The sequence below is a fragment of the Megalobrama amblycephala genome, linkage group LG8 (assembly GCF_018812025.1).
Source record: "Megalobrama amblycephala isolate DHTTF-2021 linkage group LG8, ASM1881202v1, whole genome shotgun sequence".
Taxonomy (NCBI): Eukaryota; Metazoa; Chordata; class Actinopteri; order Cypriniformes; family Xenocyprididae; genus Megalobrama; species Megalobrama amblycephala.
The window spans coordinates 11,127,616-11,148,047 of NC_063051.1; the positions used below are offsets into that span (position 1 = coordinate 11,127,616).

Here is a 20,432-nt window from a genome sequence, read left to right on the forward strand (position 1 = left end):
TTTTTTTTTTTGATTACAGAAAAAAATATTTATAATAAGTATTATAATGGCATATGGTGGAATGTTTAGGAAACCTGTTTAAAAACCTGTTGTTGTTGTTGTTGTTGTTTTTTTTGCAAGTGTGCTTGGTGTTACCCGTTACCAAAAATGCAGAAATTACACACTGCACCTTTAAAGTACACATGAAATCAAAATTGACCTTATTTACTTTGTTAGTGCATATTACTGGTCTTGTGGTAAACAATTAATCCATGCAAGTTAAAACACAGAAAAAAATTGTTTGTAATCTTTAATCAAAATCTGAAAAGTTACTTCCGGTCTGGAATGGCGTTCCTTCTCTGATAACGTCAGTTTGACAGCTTGGGTTGAAAACGCGTAAACCACTCCTCTGCAACCGTTCGTCTGCTATGAGCAAGATATGGAGAGGAGGAGCGCTAAAGTAAAACTCTTCCTTCTATTCAATATTCCGTTTCAATATTCCGTCTTGTTTTTGCCCAACGGCCTGCTGATACTGAGTCGTCTCTTTCTTTTCATAGAACACTGAAAATCCACATGCAATTTTAATAATTTCTGTTCTGTTTACTTCACTGATAGTTCATAAAAGAGTCAGGTCTTGTTGCTGAATAAAAAATCCCATAGAAAGGGGTTCTGGAATGAATAAATGAGTGAAAAGCTGCTTGTGAGGATGAAAGCTCTGGACATCCATTTAGCCCAAGTGCATACCTTCAGCAGCCCAGTGTATGCTGACTGAGTGCATGGGTAAATACAGAACACTTGGGACACTGGGAAATCAACAAGCTAAGAAGAGCAAGTGGGCACTGATTGAGAGGAAAAGAGAGGAGGTAGATGGAAAGCAAATGGATGATAAAAAGAGTGAAAGAACAAGTAAATGGGTCAGGGAGGAAGAAACAGGGTTTCCTGATAATGTTGCAAATCACAATATCAAAAAATGCTTGAGATTTAGCAAAGATGCTAAATTGAGGTGTTCTTCAAGCCCTAACAGTAGATTATTCAGTAGTCAATCTCAAAGATGTCATGAACTGATAAAATGTGTACTCTAAATGCAGTGTAAGTCACTTTTTCAAAATGCATAAATGAATGTAAAAATGAACTACGGCCAAAATTGTAGTTTGTCTCCTTAACACTAAAAAAAAAACTGTATAAAATTAGGAATCAAAATCGGTGGACGGAAAGGAATCCAAATAAGAAATTGGTGAAATAAATCAACCGAGAAAAGGGCTGTCAAAGCACACGAATCTAGAAAGAAAATGAGACATGAGAGTAAGACAATCGTATTGGAATTTAAGTGTCCTCCAGCGCTTCCTGTCCTCTATTTCATCTATTTCTAACATTCTCTAAAATTAGATTAGATTATTGGAAAGCACATATTTTAAGGTTGAGTATGGCAAAAATCACAGCTGGTCCAGAGAACAAGCCAGGTGTTCAGTATCCGGAAGGCAGGTGGGGAGACTAAATGCTGGGTTTCATAAGGAACAGGTGTGTATTAGCTGCATACGGCATTTGTGTGACATACATCAAAGCAGGTGCACGTGCGTCAGGTTGTGAGGGCAGGTCAGGCGGCTAATGTACATTCAAGTGATGTGAATGAAGCAGCCAGGTGCCTGATTCATAAGAAGTCAAGTGGACAAATCGATGTGCACCGAAACACAGAGTATCAAAGGTGTGAGTTGTACAACCTGAAAAGCAGCTCCACATGTGGTTTGTTAAAATGGCTGAATAAAATAAATAGCACATTAAATGGCACTAAGTACTGCATAAAGCATCCTAAAATAAAAGTCATGTTTTGTCTCATCTTTAATGGCCTAATGAAAGGAAAAGTAATGTGACTAAAGGTGATACATCCATTATGTTGAGGACAACAATGACTTCAACATGCATACTGAGGCAGTCTTTCAAGCTATTCAGTGCATGACATTCATTTAGCAGATGTTTTACCTAAAGTGACAATCTTTTTTTCTTTTTTTACTACAGGGACAATCATAATAACCTTAGTTTAAATATTTTGCTCAAGGGTTATATGATGGCAACTCATTAATTGTTCCTTCTTGGGTTCAAATCTACAACCTTTCCATTACAAGCTCAGGTATTTTACCATAACAACAACTATACACATAACAAAAAGCTTTGAGGTGTCTTAAAACTGGAACCCAGATGACGGGTCAAAAAACAATGTGAGACACAATAGGCTACCTATACATTACCTATACATATAATACCTATATATTTTTGACATTTATAGAAACATACAATATGGATGTATTGATAGCTTAAAACATTAAAGTAAGAATAGCTTAAAAAAAACATAAAAGTTTGTGAATCCTACAGTAAATCTATTTATATCTAGTTGTATATAATTATACAGTTAGTTTTGAGCTCCTAACCGCACCACACTGTACATTTAACTAAACCTGACAAGTTATCTATACATTATCACTATAACTATATATTGTCATTTGACAGTGACCATTTTTACCATGCAAAATGTCTAACAGCTAATCCACAGCATTTGTATGGTCTTTAAACCTAAAACCTTTGAATTATAAGCTCAGATCTTTACCACTAAACTACAACATCCATAAGCATGACCTTGGTGGAAAATATGTTTTGAGTTGAGGGAAAAATGAATGACTCTTTTATCCATTTTGTCCACCCTTCCTTGCTCAAGGCTATAGACTATGTGGCACATTTTGTATTAAAAACCCTCGAAATTTCAAACATGAGATGAGATCAGAACAGCTATCTGCCGCAATCTCACCCAATCTCACTACAAGATTGCTGATGTACACAACATTTCCTTACGACTGTGAAAACCCATCTCATGTGGCTCAGAAAGTGTCAGAATGGCCATTTTTAGTTATAACTGGAGGAAAAAAGTGGAAAGCCATTAAAACTAGTGAAGGAAATGACTTTCTCAAAGTCACACAAAGACACGCTACTGAGTGGAAATTAAGGTCAGAGTTGATTAGGTCTGATATTACGGACATTATTATAAATGCCATCATCGTCATCATTCAGTACTTTTCAATAGGGACACACCAGATGGTTTGTCATTTGGACATCCACCATTATCTTACATGCCAGAGTTAGGGGGCACATGATGGATTTTGAAGGCCAAAGTGGCTTGGCATGGTGCTGGGAATAACAATGTGATCCAAGCTCTGGGTTTGTTTGTACAATAGGCTATGATTGCCCATGGTTACACACACATATGCTGCTTCTCTCCTCTGTACAAGCACAGAAATACAAGTATATTCACACCAACAGATGGGGGAAAGAGACTGACTGGGAATGGAAAGTAGGGATGTGCAAAACTACATTGTCAAAATTGGCTAGTATAGGTTGAATTTCTGAACAATTTGTTTACAAGTCATATTAATATTAATAAGCCCTTATCAAGCTGGTTTTGGGCACCAAATGGACACATTTCTTAGAGTATGTTTCAATAAGACACTACAACAAAATATTGGGATCTCAAGACTATTTTTGCTTGCAACAAGGGCTTTAAAAGGGATATACTATGTATCATTGTCCTTGTGGGCACATCTTTTGATGAGGAAAACAGCTTATAAATCACACTAAGTGTTTTTTGTTTTGTTTTTTTTAAATCTAAAAATGCAGAAAGTTTTCTGTAATGGGTAGGTTTAGGGTAAGGGGATAGAATATACAGTTTGTACAGTATAAAAATTATTATGTCTATGGAAAGTCCCCATAAAATGCTGGATGACAATTCTGAAATAAAAAAGAAGATAAGGAACTGTATTTGCATGAAAATTTGAATCAGTCAGAGGGAAACCAACTAGATTTATTTTGCCTCTATGTGTTTTTGTGTCTGTTTTGAGGTCAGAGAGTGCACCTCTATTTCTTGCAAACTGCAGTTTTACACAGTTACTTATATCCATTCTCAAATGCATGTCAGTGATAATACGGGGAAACTAGACAATACATAAAATACTATCAAATGATCCAAAAAGATTAAAGTGATTACCCTTTCACTGTAGTCTGGGTAAACCCAGCCTGATCTGCCGGCGATTTGATTTAGCTCGGCAACTCAGTCTGGAAACCCGTGCATTCATTTCTATTGCTTCTGTTACACTTTTGCGGGAACCAATCACAGAATGGCTTATCCACCTGGCTCGCTATTGGCGGGTATAACACGATGACGATAGAGAAGCGACAGCAAGCAGCTTTCATCTGATCTACCCGTCTCTCGCACGACCGTCACTCCAAAATAATAATGCACAATCACAGTGACGCCGATTGTGTTAAGCATTTACCTTATCTGAGAGAAATGTATCAGAGCGTTGATCCGACAGTCTCTTCATAGGAAGATTACAAACGGCGATTGATGACACACAATGATTCTCTGCTGTTATTTTGGTGGTTTGCTTCACGATGTGAGTACAGGACTCTTTTACTTTAATGCCCCTTGATGGTAGACAATATATTTATTATTTGCTCTATATGTTTCATCTCCCTGCTTCTTGAATCTCGCGCCGCCTGAGCTGACTGGAATTCTTTTTGGTTGTCATGACAATGACGTAGTTTAGGGCGGCTATATTCTGTGTTCATTTACACTGAACCAGAACAGTATCAGAGTCGCCTTTTAAACTCTCGACGATGCTGAATGACTTCTTTAGTTAGCAAACAAATCGCTCAGGTGGGTGTAAATACCGATCACTTTCATGTTTTTTGCACAACCTGCAAAAATCGCTCGATGCTGCTTCTGCAAACCGCGGATCAATGCTACAAAACAAAACAAACTAACCCGGCGTCTCAATCAGCTCCCTAGTTCCCTAGGTCGTGAATCAGTATATCATGAAAGTGAATGTGGCTGATTCCCTGATCAGTGCCCTGACTACTGAACTAGGGAGCTGATTGAGACACACGGTAAACCTGTCTGGAGTTTTCGCATCGCTCTGCAAAGTACGTCACCCGGATCGTTGATCTGATTGGTTGAAGGACTATCCAATTGCGTGACTAATGCTCATTGATCACGCCTCTTGTGCAGTAGGAAATACATAGCAAACTCCCCAGACCAATGTTCAATTTGAAATTGAGCTTGGTCTGGTGATAGCCAGACTACTTTCACTGCTGAATGAAGCTCTATCAGGTAAGGATATGTTATGTTCCACAAATAACATCTCATATAAAGTCATTATAAATGTTTTTAAGTCAATGAAATGGTGCTCCTGTAATCATAGTTCACTCTGGCTTTATATCCGGAAGTATGGTCATTTTAACAAACTGAAAAACTAAAATTGATTACTGATTTGAGGAATAAAAGTGATTTAAAAAACTTTGTTGTTGCAGTGTACACAATTTAGGCCTGCATTTTCCACCACTATGAAAGTGGTAGCTGAATAGAGTCTCATTAGAAATGTTAAAAAAATATATATAAAAAAAAAAACATGTAAAGGAGCTCTCTCAATATCATCCTTAAAAATGTAAGAATTTTTAGAAATCTGTGGAAGTAGACTAGCTATAACTGAGCTGTCTACTATAAAGAATGTAATGCTGAGGCAAACAAGCAATAAACAATTCCACTCACTACAAAAAAGAAACAGAACAATGTTTTGCATTAGGCCATTAGATCAATCTGGTCTCTCTAGGAATATAAGTGAAACTACTGTGTGAAAATCAAAAAACGGGGACAGAAATCACAAGGCTAAAACCACAAGCTTTCTGTATCTATAGTAGATGAAGACATCACAACCCTTCAACTAATTGAATTAACTGGGTAATTCAAAGCCATGATATGAAAAGCACTAGTTCAGTAGCACGTTGATACTAAAATTAACAAGAGAAAAAATCTTTTTCTTTCTACAGTATTGTTCAAACTAATTAGTTTCCCATGCACTTACAGAGAGGCAGCTGGTTTTGAGCAGTGGGCGATCAAATGCGCTTCCTGGTCAAAATGGCTGTATTGGTGAGGTATTAATGTAAACAAGCAGGACAAAAAAATGGATGTGTCAAAATATTTGATATCTGTCATTAGGCTTTGAAATGCAAATGGAGCTGAATTACTTTTAATTCATTTCTTTGATCTTTACTGATTATTTACTCAAATACCTTCTTGAACAATATAGCAATGAAGCATATTTGATTTGGAGTGGCATTGAAATTGGTATAGTAAATTGTGCAAACAAAAATGTAATATTTTTCTGAATTTAAATTTACACACCAGTCACTGTTCTCAGGTTAAATAATAAATCCATTAAAAATTATTATTTAAACTAATATAATATAAAGACTACACAAATGGATGTGTTCTTCTGAAAGCCTGCATCTCTCACACACACAGACTCACACACTGATCTTTCTTTGTAAACCTGTATACCCAGGTGTGCCACTTAAACTCCCTCCCTTAATTACAGAAGCCTGACAGCATCCATCATGCTCCCAATGTGACTCTACAGCAGGAGCTATAAATAGCTCCAATCTAGGTCCTCCCTATCTGCAATAATGGGCCCCTAATCATTTGCCAAGACTCACCCTCAAACACACAAACAAAATTACATGAGACTTGAGGTTGACAGCCTTTAGAAGTACAGCACCTTAATGGTGACTGCAACATCGGGATCAGGATAAACTTTTAAAAGCCTTTTTCTCTTTGTTCCTAAATTAATGTTAAAGAGGAAATCCATTAGCATGTAGTCCGATTTCTAATAAGCATTCCTATGTGGCAAAGACTTTTACAGTGCTTCAAACAAATGGGAAAGTGATATCATTTGACATGGAGAGGGGGTCTTATTGCAGCCCGGTAATAGCATGAAACTTTGATCATAAAAGCTCTGAATGGGCAGCAATCATGATTATGTCTAAAAGCTATTGCATAAAGGTTAAAAAAGTGGTTATAGTGCGAGTTACTCTGAAAAAAGAATCATTTAAGTGGCTCAGTTCTCAACAATTACAGGCCAATTGTACAATTATAATCTCTAAGCACAGCATTAGAAATAGGCCCATAAACAGTTGAATGACTTTAATAATCTCAGTACAATCTTAGTGAAATTGAATCTTTCAATAAAATCAAAGCAGTCATACAGCCACAGTCCGAGTAAGTGGCCTAATAATGCATTCTTTTGGTATGAAGTATGAAGAACAAGTGAAACCTTGCCTTACCATTAGCTATCTAGAAAGAAAGAAAGAAAGAAAGAAAGAAAGAAAGAAAGAAATACCAACTACAAATCAATTATTGCGAATTGTGATTTTACGATTGATATGCTTAAAGGATTAGTTCACTTTCAAATAAAATTTTCCTGATAATTTACTCACCCCCATGTCATCCAAGATGTCTTTCTTTCTTCAGTCGAAAAGAAATTAAGGTTTTTGATGAAAACATTCTGGGATTATTTTCCTTATAAGGTCAAAATGATAGTTTCAATGCAACTTCAAAGGGCTTTAAATGATACCAGACGAGGAATAAGGGTCTTATCTAGCGAAACGATTGGTCATTTTCTAAAAAAATATAAATGTATATGCTTTATATAAACAAATGATCGCCGTCCAAGTGTTTCCACCAAAACCGCATTTTTGTATTCTTCAAAAAGCTTACGCTGTACTTCCTACGCCTTCCCTGTTCTACTTACGGAAAAAAAATTGATCCGTAAGTAGAATAGGGAAGGCATAGGACATACAGCATAAGCTTTTGAAGAATAAGGGCTTTTTTTTAAAGCCCTTTGAAGCTGCACTGAAACTGTAATTTTGACCTTCAACCATTTGGAGGCCATTGAAGTCCATTATAAGGAGAATAATCCTGAAATGTTTTCATCAAAAACCTTCATTTCTTTTAGACTGAAGAAAGAAGGACATGGACAACTTGGATGACATGGGGGTGAGTAAATGATCAGGAAAATTTTATTTGAAAGTGAACTAATCCTTTAAGGATCCAATGAAATCACATGATAAGCAGAGTTTTTAATGTCCTATTAAAAGAGGAAGAAAAATTTAGTTAACTAATCCATGAACTATGATTTGCTGCAGCACATGCTGGTTGGTCGCAGGAGGAGGCTCAGTCTCATTCTAGAGAGCATTGGATTTGGACTAAAATCAGTGTGGCACACCATGAGCCATCAATATTTGTTCCACTTTCCTGAAAGAGAAAGACTATACATTTTAAATGTGTATATCTGCTAAAAGTAATTTTTGTCAATGTTTAAGCATACACTAGCATATAGATGGCCCGAGAGCTAACAGACATGGTCTAAAACATAATTTTTTATTTCTCTAAAAAATTCTGAGGGAATTCTGCATGCATAAACCATGCTTTGATTTTGTATCTGTGCCTCCAATAAAATCAAAATCTATGTACCAAAGAACCCTTTAGTGCATTGAAAACTAAAGAAAAACATTCAAGAAAACTTTTTATGGCAACTTTTTTGTGTTTCTCCTGCTTATCCTTATTACTTTTGTTTACCACTTGTTCTTGAAGGACAATACAGCTTAAAAACTTTATCTCAGCACTTTTGCAACTCTTTGGATTGATAGATTAAGCAAAGCACCAAAAGTAAAATTCTAATTTCCAGGCAAGTGGACAAAACAATATAAACATTTGTATCAATCCTCCACAATCCTCCCTGTCCAGTATGTGTCCACACTACATATCTCCATTCAAACTGTATTAGTCACATCCATGTTTGAATGTGTCTGCTTTCTGTTTTCTTTCCATGTCCCAACCTGCTCTGCCCTAGACCTAGACAGTTTTCATTACACAATACGCTATACAACAATGAAATAAACCGTTTTATTGTTATAAAATGCATTCAATATTGTTTTAAAGCCAGAAGGTAGCAGAAGGTGCATGACTGAGGCAGTGAAAAAGATTTGCTCTATTATTTTCTCTTTAGGTGTTCAGTTGTGTACAGCTATTACATCTTGAGGAGAGGTTGTCTCTGGTGGTCCATGCAGAATGGGATTCATTGTTCTTGATTTACCATACAGGGTAAGTAATTGATTCAGTGCCAAATGCAGATTACACACCTGCAGTCTCCAAGCACAGGTTTGGTATTGTGTGTGGCACAGGGGTATCAAGACACAGCGGTTGAAAATGGGAATGCTAATTACATCACATGACGTGGGAGATCCACAGAAGAGGAAAGCGGGGCTTCGTCTATTGGAAACAACAGAATGAGGCCCTTTCCAAGTAAATCAGACAGTATTGTCTCTGTTGTTTAGTTACACTGACTGTTTATCTGCCCTGAAGAAAGTCGATGGTATTCATGGATTCTTTGCTGGAAGTGTTTTGCAATAGACTCAGTTTAATTAATTCAGCATTAATGAAAATGCTGATGCATTTGTATGCAAATGCAAACATCTATATTTATACCTATCTTAATGTAAACCACATACAAACATACAGATGCAAATATACAGTATATCTTGTATAAAATACATGCATTACTGACACTTAATTTTCCTTTAATTGAAACTACCATTTCAGAGTACTGTGTTTGTATTAAGCACCACATAATCTTAACAAGAGAATTAAAGTAAGAAAAACCAGGAAGAGTACATGTAAATGATAAATGAAATATACTGTAATAATAATAATACAAAAATCTTAAAGCTAAAGAGTGTAATTTTACACAAAAATTATATTATATTATATTACATTATATATTAGGGCTATATTATATATATTAGGGCTGTCAATCGAGTAAAAAATTTAATCTAATTAATTACATACTCTGTGATTAATTAATCTAAATTAATCGCATACATAATTTTTGCTGTGAAAGTATTAAATATTTCAATTCAAATGAATCAATGCAGGGTTTTTCCTGGGTCAAAAATGGTCTTCGGTGGTGACAGACATGGTCATCCACACAAACAGTAAAAAGTGCCCTACTCACGTGATCTGCGAGCCTGATACTGACAATAAAGTACCCGTCACTCTCATTGTAATTCTTTCTTGCCTTCTTTGCAAAAAAAAAAAAAAAAAAAAAAAAAAGCGAATATGCTTTTTTGCTAAACCTGAAAAGTATTAAAAAGTAGCATTTAGAAGTTATATTAACTAATAATATAATTTTCTACCATATAGAATGCACCTAGCTAACAACAACTTGCTTTGTTCTGGTTTCACCTCACTCCAGTCTAAACTAACTGATTTTATAGGTAGGCCTAATTTTCTACACATTGCCTTTTAAATAACCTGAAAATACTGTTGATTATTAAGGCTAATTTTACTAAACACTCTTGCTAAATGGGGTAAGCACACTTATGTTCTCATTTCAGAGTTGTTCGAGTAAATGATTCATTATAGACCGTGTGGACAGATCAGTTGTTGTCATGATTCATTAAAATGAATCTGTTCAAATGAGTCCTTAGGTCGCGAATTGTTATGGTTAACTATGAAACTGTTATGGTTAACTTCACTATTTTGCTTATATACTCCACCAGGTTCTTCTCTTGAGAGCTGCTCAGGTCACACTTGTGTAAAAAGGTGTCAGGAGGCAGACTTACAGCCTATCAATAATGTGTATATAACATGGATTTACAAGCTCTGCATCATTAAAGTTTTACAGCTGGTCAGAGTATGTCTCCGTATGTCACTTCATTAATTCTGCAGTTCACTAAGAGGGCTTGGCCAAAGATGGAAAATGCCACCAGAAGATGGATGTTGCATAGGGAAAAAAAGTGCTCAATATAGGCAACTTGCCCTGGTGTGATAAACATGCTCCATGTAAGAGCAGGTCCCCAAAGCCTTGGTCATTCTGACTACCCTCCTCATGCCAAACACAGTCAGTGATGGTTTTCTGATAAAAAGTATATATGGAGGTCAGAGGAGCAAGGCTGCAGAGCCAAGTGAGTCATCACAAGCCAATATCGCCACTATTGGGATAGGCTAGGGTGAGTGGAAAAGGACAGGAGATTGACAGGAAAAGAAAGTGATGCGTGGTTTAATAAAATCTGGACTCATCTGAACACCAATGGAAGACTTTCTGTCACTTACAATGGGAGAGATCAGACCAAGACTTTTGGAGCAAGTACAAAGTTTAGATTAAATTCATTTCATTGTCAGAGAACAACACGGAATGCAGCATGATCACTTTTACACTTTCACAGAAAAGTACAGTAATGACATGGGATTGTAGCCCTGTAGCCAGGGTGAAGCCTTGACTGAAGGTCTAGGTGGAACCTGGGGATGGCCGGCGGGGGTGGAACCAGGGTGTATGCGATATCCGGCGGAGCAGAGCGGTCGACGGACCAGGGCGACATCCCCGACCTGGAAGCCCAAGGTGGAGCTGCTGGCGTGCGGGCCCGAAGCTGAGACGGGGATTCGGGAGACAGGAGCGACGACAAAGGGAGTGAGGATGACGGGGAAGCCGAAGGGAAGGAGAAGCCCAAGGGAGCCAAAGGGGTGGAGGGTCGAGGCGCAGCCAGAGACCCGAAGTCAGCGGCAGAGGCAGAGCAATGACTGACCGAGGCTGAGTCGAGGGAGTGCAGAGCCGGGATGGAGCCGATGGGCTGACCGGTCGAGGTAGAGACAAGAGACAACAGTTTGATTGGCTTTTATTGGCTTGGCTAATGTGAAGCCAAGGGCTCAACCTCAACTCAAGCTGGTAGACAGGAGGCCCGATGCGGAGCTGAAGAGTAGCATGGAGCAAGCGGTGGAGCAAGTACTCAATTGTGACAACCATGCTATTTTACTTCAGAATTCTAGATCTAAAGAACCGTAGATCTGCTGTTATATATACGTTCAATTAGATTTTGCACTGCAAACATCCATGACAGCTTTTAACTTATCCATGCTGTCAAATAATAATGGTACCGCCCCGCGTGAATTATGAATAATTTTAAAAGCACATCCATTCAAAACCCGAGGTCCATGTCGCATAGTAAAGTGATCACCAACAAAAATGTTTTGGGCAGGGATCACTGTAAGAGCTTAAAATAACACAGTGCAAGTGTGCATTAAAATATTATCTATAAACTCTCTCTCTCTCCCTTGCATTATCATCATCATACATAGCAAAGTACACAGAAACACTCGTTACAAATAACAGTAAACAAATATATAAGGACATTATGCCTTTTCGGGTGGTGCTTAACAAACTGGTAAACTTTATATCCGTAAATCAACTCCGATGAACTGTAATAAAGTGCCCTCACCTTTATTACTGCTGTATCCAGTATCACTCTGGAGACTGTATGTTTTGTATTGTCCCTTTGTATTGGCATTCTTCACAAAGCAGTCCGGTGTGAAATGATTCGCGCAGATAAACAAATTTCGGTAGAGTTGAGGGAGCATTTTCTTCAAAAACAAAATGAAACCACCTCATCTTCAGCAGCTCAGATTTAGGGATTAAATGGAGAGAGCTATGTGGATTAATCCATCCAGCTACAGAACACCTAACGCTTGGGAGACATTCTCGTCAGTGCAGCAATGGCGGACTGTGAACTCCTTTAGGGCGGTTCTATGTTAAAACGGCAGTGTCTGTCATCATTTGTAGGCAGGGCCTGTGGCTTATGTGACGTCACACTGCCAGGGATCTGGAAACAGCTTGTTCTGAGACACTACTTATGATTTATGGGGATTAAAAAAAAAGGAGTGGTTGGATTTTTATCATTATAGGGTGGTTGTGTACACACACTGACAACACACATTTATGTCCAAACACCATGCAAAAGTAAGTTTTGAATAATAGGTCCCTTTTAAGACTTGCTGTGTAAACGCAGCCTTAGTTGGCTTAACTACATTTTTAAAGTACATTAACTAAAAAGATTGAAGCTAAAGCTAAAATGAAAGCAAAAAAAAAAGAAAAAAAAGTATATAGTAAATATTGTGCTTAGATTCAGAATAGAATAAACTAGTCCCCTGCTCAGGTGGTCTTGTTATTTTACAAATCAGGAGAGGAACAGTGTAGTACAGTTTCAGCTGCTTTGTGAAGCACTTGTGAAGCTCAGTGGTGTTCCATCACTAGTTTCTAACCAAAGCACCAGAGAAAGTCTCAGTCCCCCCTTCATCCCCATAGCAACCGACCAATCAGCCAATTACCGGCTGAGCTGAGGACTTACCCATTCATCACAAAGTTCTAACTATCACAAGGTATTCAAATGAAGCCCCAAAATGCAACAAGAGAATATTCCAGGATTACATCGCAATTTATCTACTTCTGGGACTGTACCTGAAGTGGTATAAAAGCGGTTAAGATGATATGCAGCAGTTGATAAGGATGACTTGGATTCTCTGTGAGTATCAGGCAGGGGGGAGGTTAATGATGAATGAGCAATTACTCAAACATCTGCTGCCACCCTGTTTGTTTTCCTAGCACTGCCAAAAAAAATAAGATCCCAGAGGCGATTCCCTCCTCCCCCACCCACCCACTGCCACCAGCCCATCCCCATTTGGCTCAGCCCAGAGTTGCCCAGCTGCTCTACCTGCCTCTGGACAGTCCTATGGGCCCTAGAATGAATAGGAGAGAATCTCATGAGTGCACGTGGTGAACAGGTCTTTGGCTTAGGGGAGGTGCTTCATTACTGAAACAGAATCTGAAGCAAGTGGCAGCCGTTCAACTAAAAGTGAAGAGCGAGGCAGAATCTGGGGTTCTTGCAAACACTAGGATGGATTGGATTCACTCCCAAGATTAGCTTGAATTGATCTACCTTATCTCCCTGTCTGATGTGCCGTTTAGACTGAGCTCCCGTTCCTTCCCTGTGTTGAGCCGAGGGGCCTTGGGCTCTGGCTAATGCCATTGATTTCTCCTGTTTCAGGGTTTAAAAAGTGCCCCTCAGAGAGACAAGCAAAAGAACCACAAAATAGTAAGTGATTGCTTGTCAATGAAGATGGATTGTTAGGTCATGGAAAAATATTAAAATGTTAATTATATTTATATATAATATTGTATGTTTTACATAACACATTATATATATATATATATATATATATATATATATATATATATATATATTTATTTTAATATATATATTTTAATATTTTTATTTATATATTTTATTTATTTCATTTTAAAATACACACACACACTACTGTTTACAGATAATTCATTCAAATATTTAGAAATTAATGGAGAATAAGCCTTTTTATAAATTATAGGAGGTTGAGCACATTTCAAAGTAAACTGTTAGTAGTATTTAAGTAAATCCAAAGACACAAAGTCCCAAAGGTATCAGTGAAAATGTGAAGTGCCTTCATGTCTGGCTCTGTGCTAGGCATGTCTGAACTTCCTTTTCAGATTCTATATACTCCGCATGAAAGACCCCACTGTCTCCCACCGGGATCATTTCACAGTCCAATCAGATGTGCATTCAAGTTCCTCTTTTTCACCATTGACCACCAACACCCCACCAACTGGGAGAAAGCCAGATATCTGCATGCATCTGTATGTGCATGGAAAGCACTTCCATCGAGCAGGTGGTAACAAGCAGGGAGAACCGAATCAAAAGAGACGGTGAATATCTTCGCAAGCCTCTCACCAAGAGGTAATCAGCAAGCAGCTCCTTTTCCACATTCAGATGTATTTGTTGATACGCTAGAGAGTGCTTGAAATCAAGCTGTCTTAAGAGTCTCTCTAAAACTAGATCTGTCACTTCTTAAAAAGAGAGGCACACTTAGGGATATTTTTGGAACGTGGTGAACATGCTCCATTTACATTGATTTTACACAGAACATGTAAAGACAAATGTGTTCACAACAAAAATTATATTAATACAGAGGACTTATAAGAAAGTTCATATATTGTCCTTCTCTTCTTTAACTTTACTTGCATATTAAGTAAACACTGGTAGCAACAATAAGTAAGCAATAAAGTAGAATAACCAATAAGTACATTTACATATAATCAGGCTAGATTTTTACATAGTCGAGCTACAGTCTTCATCTCTCTGTCCAAGTATACATGGCACAACAGATAATCAAATATTTGAAGGATTAAATACAGTCAACTGTATGTTTCAGAGTATGCGCATAACACCAAGAGCAACTATAGTGTGATTAAAATGTATAAATGTTGGACAAAGCCAAAATACAAACCGCATTATCTTGGTCTAAAAGACTAAAGCATTCACATGACAACATTTAAATAAGTGAGATTGTGTTGAGTGCCATTTTGACTGTAACTGATGGTTCTGCTGTTCTCTTTCTGATATTGCTCCATTTTTAAATAATGTATTTTATAAAGTGATGACTAGAGAATGAAGAACATACCATTTGCATAAACATAGCCATTATGTTAAGACTATGTCTTAAAGGATTAATTCACTTCAGAATTAAAATTTCCTGATAAATTATATTATAAATGTTATGTTTATGTCTTTCTTTCTTCTGTCAAAAAGAAATTAATGTTTTTGAGGAAAATGTTTCAGGATTTTTCTCCATATGGTGGACTTCACTGGGGTACTGGGGCAGTTTCAATGCAGTTTCAAAGGGCTCTACACGATCCCAGACGAGGAAAAAGGCTCTGGTCTAGGGTCTTTTCCCCCCCCAAAAAAATTATAAACTTTTTAACCACAAATGCTCATCTTGCACTGCTCTGCGATACACAGCGCATTATGTAATCATGTTGGAAAGTCACGCGTGATGTAGTACCGTGTACAGAAGTACCGTGGTAGGGCAAGAGCTCCATCTCATGTGTAGAGCCCTTTGAAGCTGCATTGAAGCTGCAATTTGGACCTCCAACCAGTTGTACCCCAGTGAAGTCCACTATATGGAGAAAAATCCTGGAATGTTTTCCTCAGAAATCTTAAATTTTAATTCTGAACTGAACTAATCCTATAAGAACTAATTTAATCAACTAGCAGTTAGTTAGGGGTAATCAGTCTTACTTTTAGGTATCAAATTAGACCAATCTAGGTTTTTATGTAACTGGTATAAACAATTATGAACAGTCTAGAAGAAAAATATTTGAAGAATAATTTGTAAGACTAGTCTTAGCAGTTTATGCAACCGGCCACAGAGAAGCAGCAGATTGCAGCAGCTGCTTGCAAGCAGTGTATTAGAGTTTGCCCTGAAACAGACCTCCTAAGTGTCACTTAAGCTACCAGTGGCCAACAGATCTGGCTGGAATACTCACAGCTTTCCCTGAAGTAAGAGTACATGAAAGGCTATAAACATCTGGACATGAAGTAAGAGTACAAAAAAGGCTATAAACATCTGGACATAAAGCTAGTGGATTGACTCTTGCACTCTTGGGTAATTTTGCTGTTAGCAATACTAGTTTTGACAAAGAAGAAAACATATATTCTTTTCCTGTCGGAGTCTGGTGCTCATCGCAGCTTATTTTGAACTGCCCACTTAGAAAGAAACAGACCACCTGACCAAAATGTCAAGCAACCGAACATAGAGTCATGGGATACTGACTATAGAAAACAAATAGAGTGGCATTAAAAAATTAATTAAAATACTAGCATAACTTGTCTCTTTAAAACACAATAAAAACAGCAGAAAATGTGTGTGGAATTTGAGATCAATTTCCTACCACAGTTGGACACAAAAGACTCTCTATTTTTAATAAAACCTGTGGAAGAATAAATGTGTACCCAATATAAATACCTGAAGAACTCCATGAAGGAAAATCCATAGCCATGCTGTTCAGCAATCCCAGCACACACTACATTTGCAGATGCTCCAATCAGTGTCCCATTTCCTTTCAAAGAAAGAGAAGGGAAAAAAAATGAATGACTATCTTGGATAACTCTGATAGCCTGAATAAACATAGACATTCATTTATATTTAATGAAAAAAAAAAAAAGTTTGCCCAGTGAATTTTTCCATGTACGTATACTCTATCCAATCATTTGAGTCTGCCTTGAGAGAGAGATCTGAGAATTTGTAAATGTTTAAATAGCACTACATGTCCTCTACAAACACAGCACTGCACAAACATGGATCTTTATAAATGAATATTAGAATTGATTTGGTGCCAATGTGCACAGCAGATTTTGTTATGCTGATTGCAATTTAAAGTTCTCCAATGTGCAATCACTCCTGTTAGAGGATCAGCCATGAAATGACCTTCAGTGCTAAATTGCAGTGGTGATTTAGCAAGGGTTTCTTTTGTAGTACCTCTTTTGATAATGCATGGCACGAAGAATCCAACTCAAATCACAGCCATGATAGCTTTCTGATGAAGGACAGAGGTCATCAATTCATCAATAGCATGTCTAAAAAAATTTACTCTGGAGCATCTAGATGTGTTCTTCAATTTACTGTCCCACCTCTGATCCAAGTGGCTTCATCAGTTTGTAGTTTGGTGGAGATTCAAAGACATTTGAAGCCATAGCTCAATCTCATAAGACTTGCAAAACTAGGATGAAACTGCCAGTGTTATGTGGCTTTAGCATGTCAGAAGTTGCTGTTTTAGACAGTGGTCAGGTCATTTGCATGTCTTTATCATTCAAACGCCTTTAATATTTTGTCTTGGATATGAAGAAAATCCATTATAAAAATAACCTAAAAATTAACCTATAAATGTTTTTAACATTGATAATTTAAGCAGAGTTTGAAACAATCATAATTATGAAATAATAATTATATAAATACATATTTTACACAAATTACAACTGTGATGTAAGACATTAAAAAGACAACAAAAATAAAGTTAAATATAAAGGATCTTGATTCCTTCACAAAAGCATTGCCAACACCACATTTTCAGTTTAATTCCTAAATGTCTTCTAGGGGTTTAAGTTTCTAAAAGCAGTTTATAGCCATCAATTCATCATTTCCTAAAGGACATATTTCTTATAGTGTGTTGGTGGGCCATGTAGAAGAATGGTCTTGATATGAAATGTTCACATTTCAAAAGGTGTCAGCGTGACAACAAAACCAGAAGCCTGCCTTAGCATTCCATGGATCGATAATAGAGCTAACACATCTCTTGTGATTACGCTGTAGGACAACCACATCTCTCTCTCTCTGTCCTTAGAGCCAAACAGGCAATGAGGCATTTTCAGAGGGCCTTGTAAGCACACTACATTCCTAAATGTAGAGCAATCTATTGTGCTCTGTACTTTGAAAGCGAGTGAGGAAAAAGTGAGTGGCACTGAAAAACCACAGCTTATTAAAGATGACACGATGTAATAAAATAAGATCCGTTTTCTGATTCGAAAGTTTGAATTACTAAAATAAAATAGTAATGGATATCACAGAAACAAATACTTCTTTGCTTGTAGAAGGTGGCTTGCAATTCAAATGAAATGCTACAAAGGATGTCTTTTAAAAGAAGTGTTCATTTCAGTTCATCAAACCACTTGAACCAACGTTGCTGTAATGATATGTTTGTTTTAAAACACACTTGTATAATATACAGTATAATATAGAAAAAAAAATGGAACTGACCTCCAAGGCAAGCTCCCATAGCCAATGCAAAAATGAGAGGTTTGATTGGCAGGTTGACATCGGCATCTTGACTGAGGTTTATGAGCACGGGAATCTATGGGGAAAAAAAATTAAAATAAACAAACTTAATGATGGATGGATGGTCTGACTGACAAAAAGAAGGCATGAATCATAATTGTCAGAGGCAATGTAAATGAAGAATAAACAATTAAGCAATGCCTCTTACAAACAACCATCTGTCAAGAACTAAGCATTGTGAATGTCAGGGTCATGAAGAATGTTATATTCAATAATTCTGACAGCCGTTCAACCTATTAGCAGATTGAGTCATATTCTTCTACTGCACTAGTCAAGAACAAGAAAATCAATAGTGGATGACATTAGATTTCTTTTCCATTTTCCTCTCTTTTTGCACAGACACACAGTTCGAAAAAAATAGCAAATGAAAACCTCATGAAACAGCATGTATGAACCAAGCTTCACCGCATTGGCCCAGGCATGAAATCTACACAGATATAAACAAGACAAAAACACTTATGGCTCCACAATGGCTATAGCCATCAGTGCTAAGCATGAGCATATAACGGTGAGAGGCAGAGAATGCATCCCCTGTGGTGACAACAAGAATCACGCATGCATCCATTTCTCAAGGCACATAAGCATTCGATCTTCCCACCAGTGTAGCTTAATTTAAAGATTGCATATTTGCAGAAAATGCCTTCTGCCTCGAAGATTTCAGTGTGTAGCCACTTGTCTGCTACACGCTGGCCTCCCAGCTAACAGCGGCTTCAGCTGCAATCGACTTGAATAAATTACACAGCACAACTGTGATTACATTTTCTACTACATTTGCCATCCGGTTCATTCAGCTGTGGCATCGCCACCGTGGATGGGAGGGCACCAGGAGCCAAAGCAACCATACACTTGTGCTGACAAGAAAATAGCAGTTTTATGTTTGCAGTGGAGCGCAAATAGCACATTTTAATCTGTGTGGAAAATCCTAAATTGACACAGGTGGAATAGAAACATTTTCACAGATCTCAAACATGATCTCTGTAATCATAACTCATATTAGTCTATTTTTTATACATAAAACAACTGTTTGATAATTAATGTGGATTAAACTTTCATTAAGTTGTCTATAAATGAGCAGCTACACCGGAACAAGATTTATTGGGGACATTTCTTCTGTTTTTACAAATGTGAAGAGATAAGGATAATATAAGGGATAATGTACAGCCAGCCATTTTTAAATAAAAAAGTAACACCAACAGAGTAACCATGTCTTGTATCACCTTGAATACGTTTTTTTTTTTTTGCAATAAAATACTCTATTAGCAAAAAATGGAAACCATATTTATCATATATTGATATATATACAACCATTCAATAATTTTAAAGAAATTAATACTTTTACTCAGCAAGGAAGCATTTAATTTATCAAAAGTGACAGGAAAGACTTTTACATTGTTTACATATACAAAACCTTCTGTTTCAAATAAATGCTGTTTGAACTTTCTTTTTATCAAAGAATCCTGAAAAATATATTATGGTTTCTACAAAATTCTTTTGCAGCACAAAAGTTTTCAACATTGATAATAATAAGAAATATTTCCTGAGACCCAAAACAGCTTATTAGAATGATTTCTAAAGATCATGTGACACTGAAGAAAATTCAGCTTTGCCATCACAGGTATAAATTACATTTAAAAATATATTAAATTAGAAAAGTTTAAAAGTTTTAAATTGTAAAAATATTTACTGTATTTACTGTATTTTCGATCAAATAAATGCATGACCCCAAACTTTTTAACTATAATAATGAAATATGAAATTATTTTATAACTTGATTTAAAAAAAAGAGAGACTGGAGCGATACAACTCGGATTTGGAGAAGATTAGCGGCAAGGGAGAAAGGTAAAATTTACAAAACAAAAATAGTTTAAATTGTTTTGCATAATGACCAAGGACATATTTAATTGTATAAATAATTAATTTGTCATCAGTCAGATTCAGATTTAGATTCTGTTGGATATACTGGTTCTCCCAAGGAGGTTCTCTTGGGATTGTTTGTATATCTATTGCAGGATTTCCACTGAGAGTTCCTGAAAGCATCAGC

General features: G+C 36.9%; 1 protein-coding gene across 1 annotated transcript in view; it reads right to left on the bottom strand.

Annotated features, from left to right (window-relative positions):
* oca2 (oculocutaneous albinism II) overlaps positions 1–20,432 on the bottom strand; it is an 88,859-nt gene that overhangs the window by 2,923 nt on the left and 65,504 nt on the right. Inside the window, exons 22-23 of the mRNA XM_048199229.1 lie at positions 18,314–18,407; positions 16,526–16,619 (exon numbers count right to left, since the gene is read on the bottom strand). Of these exons, the coding sequence (XP_048055186.1) occupies positions 16,526–16,619; positions 18,314–18,407 (188 nt within the window). The remainder of the gene's footprint in view (positions 1–16,525; positions 16,620–18,313; positions 18,408–20,432) is intronic.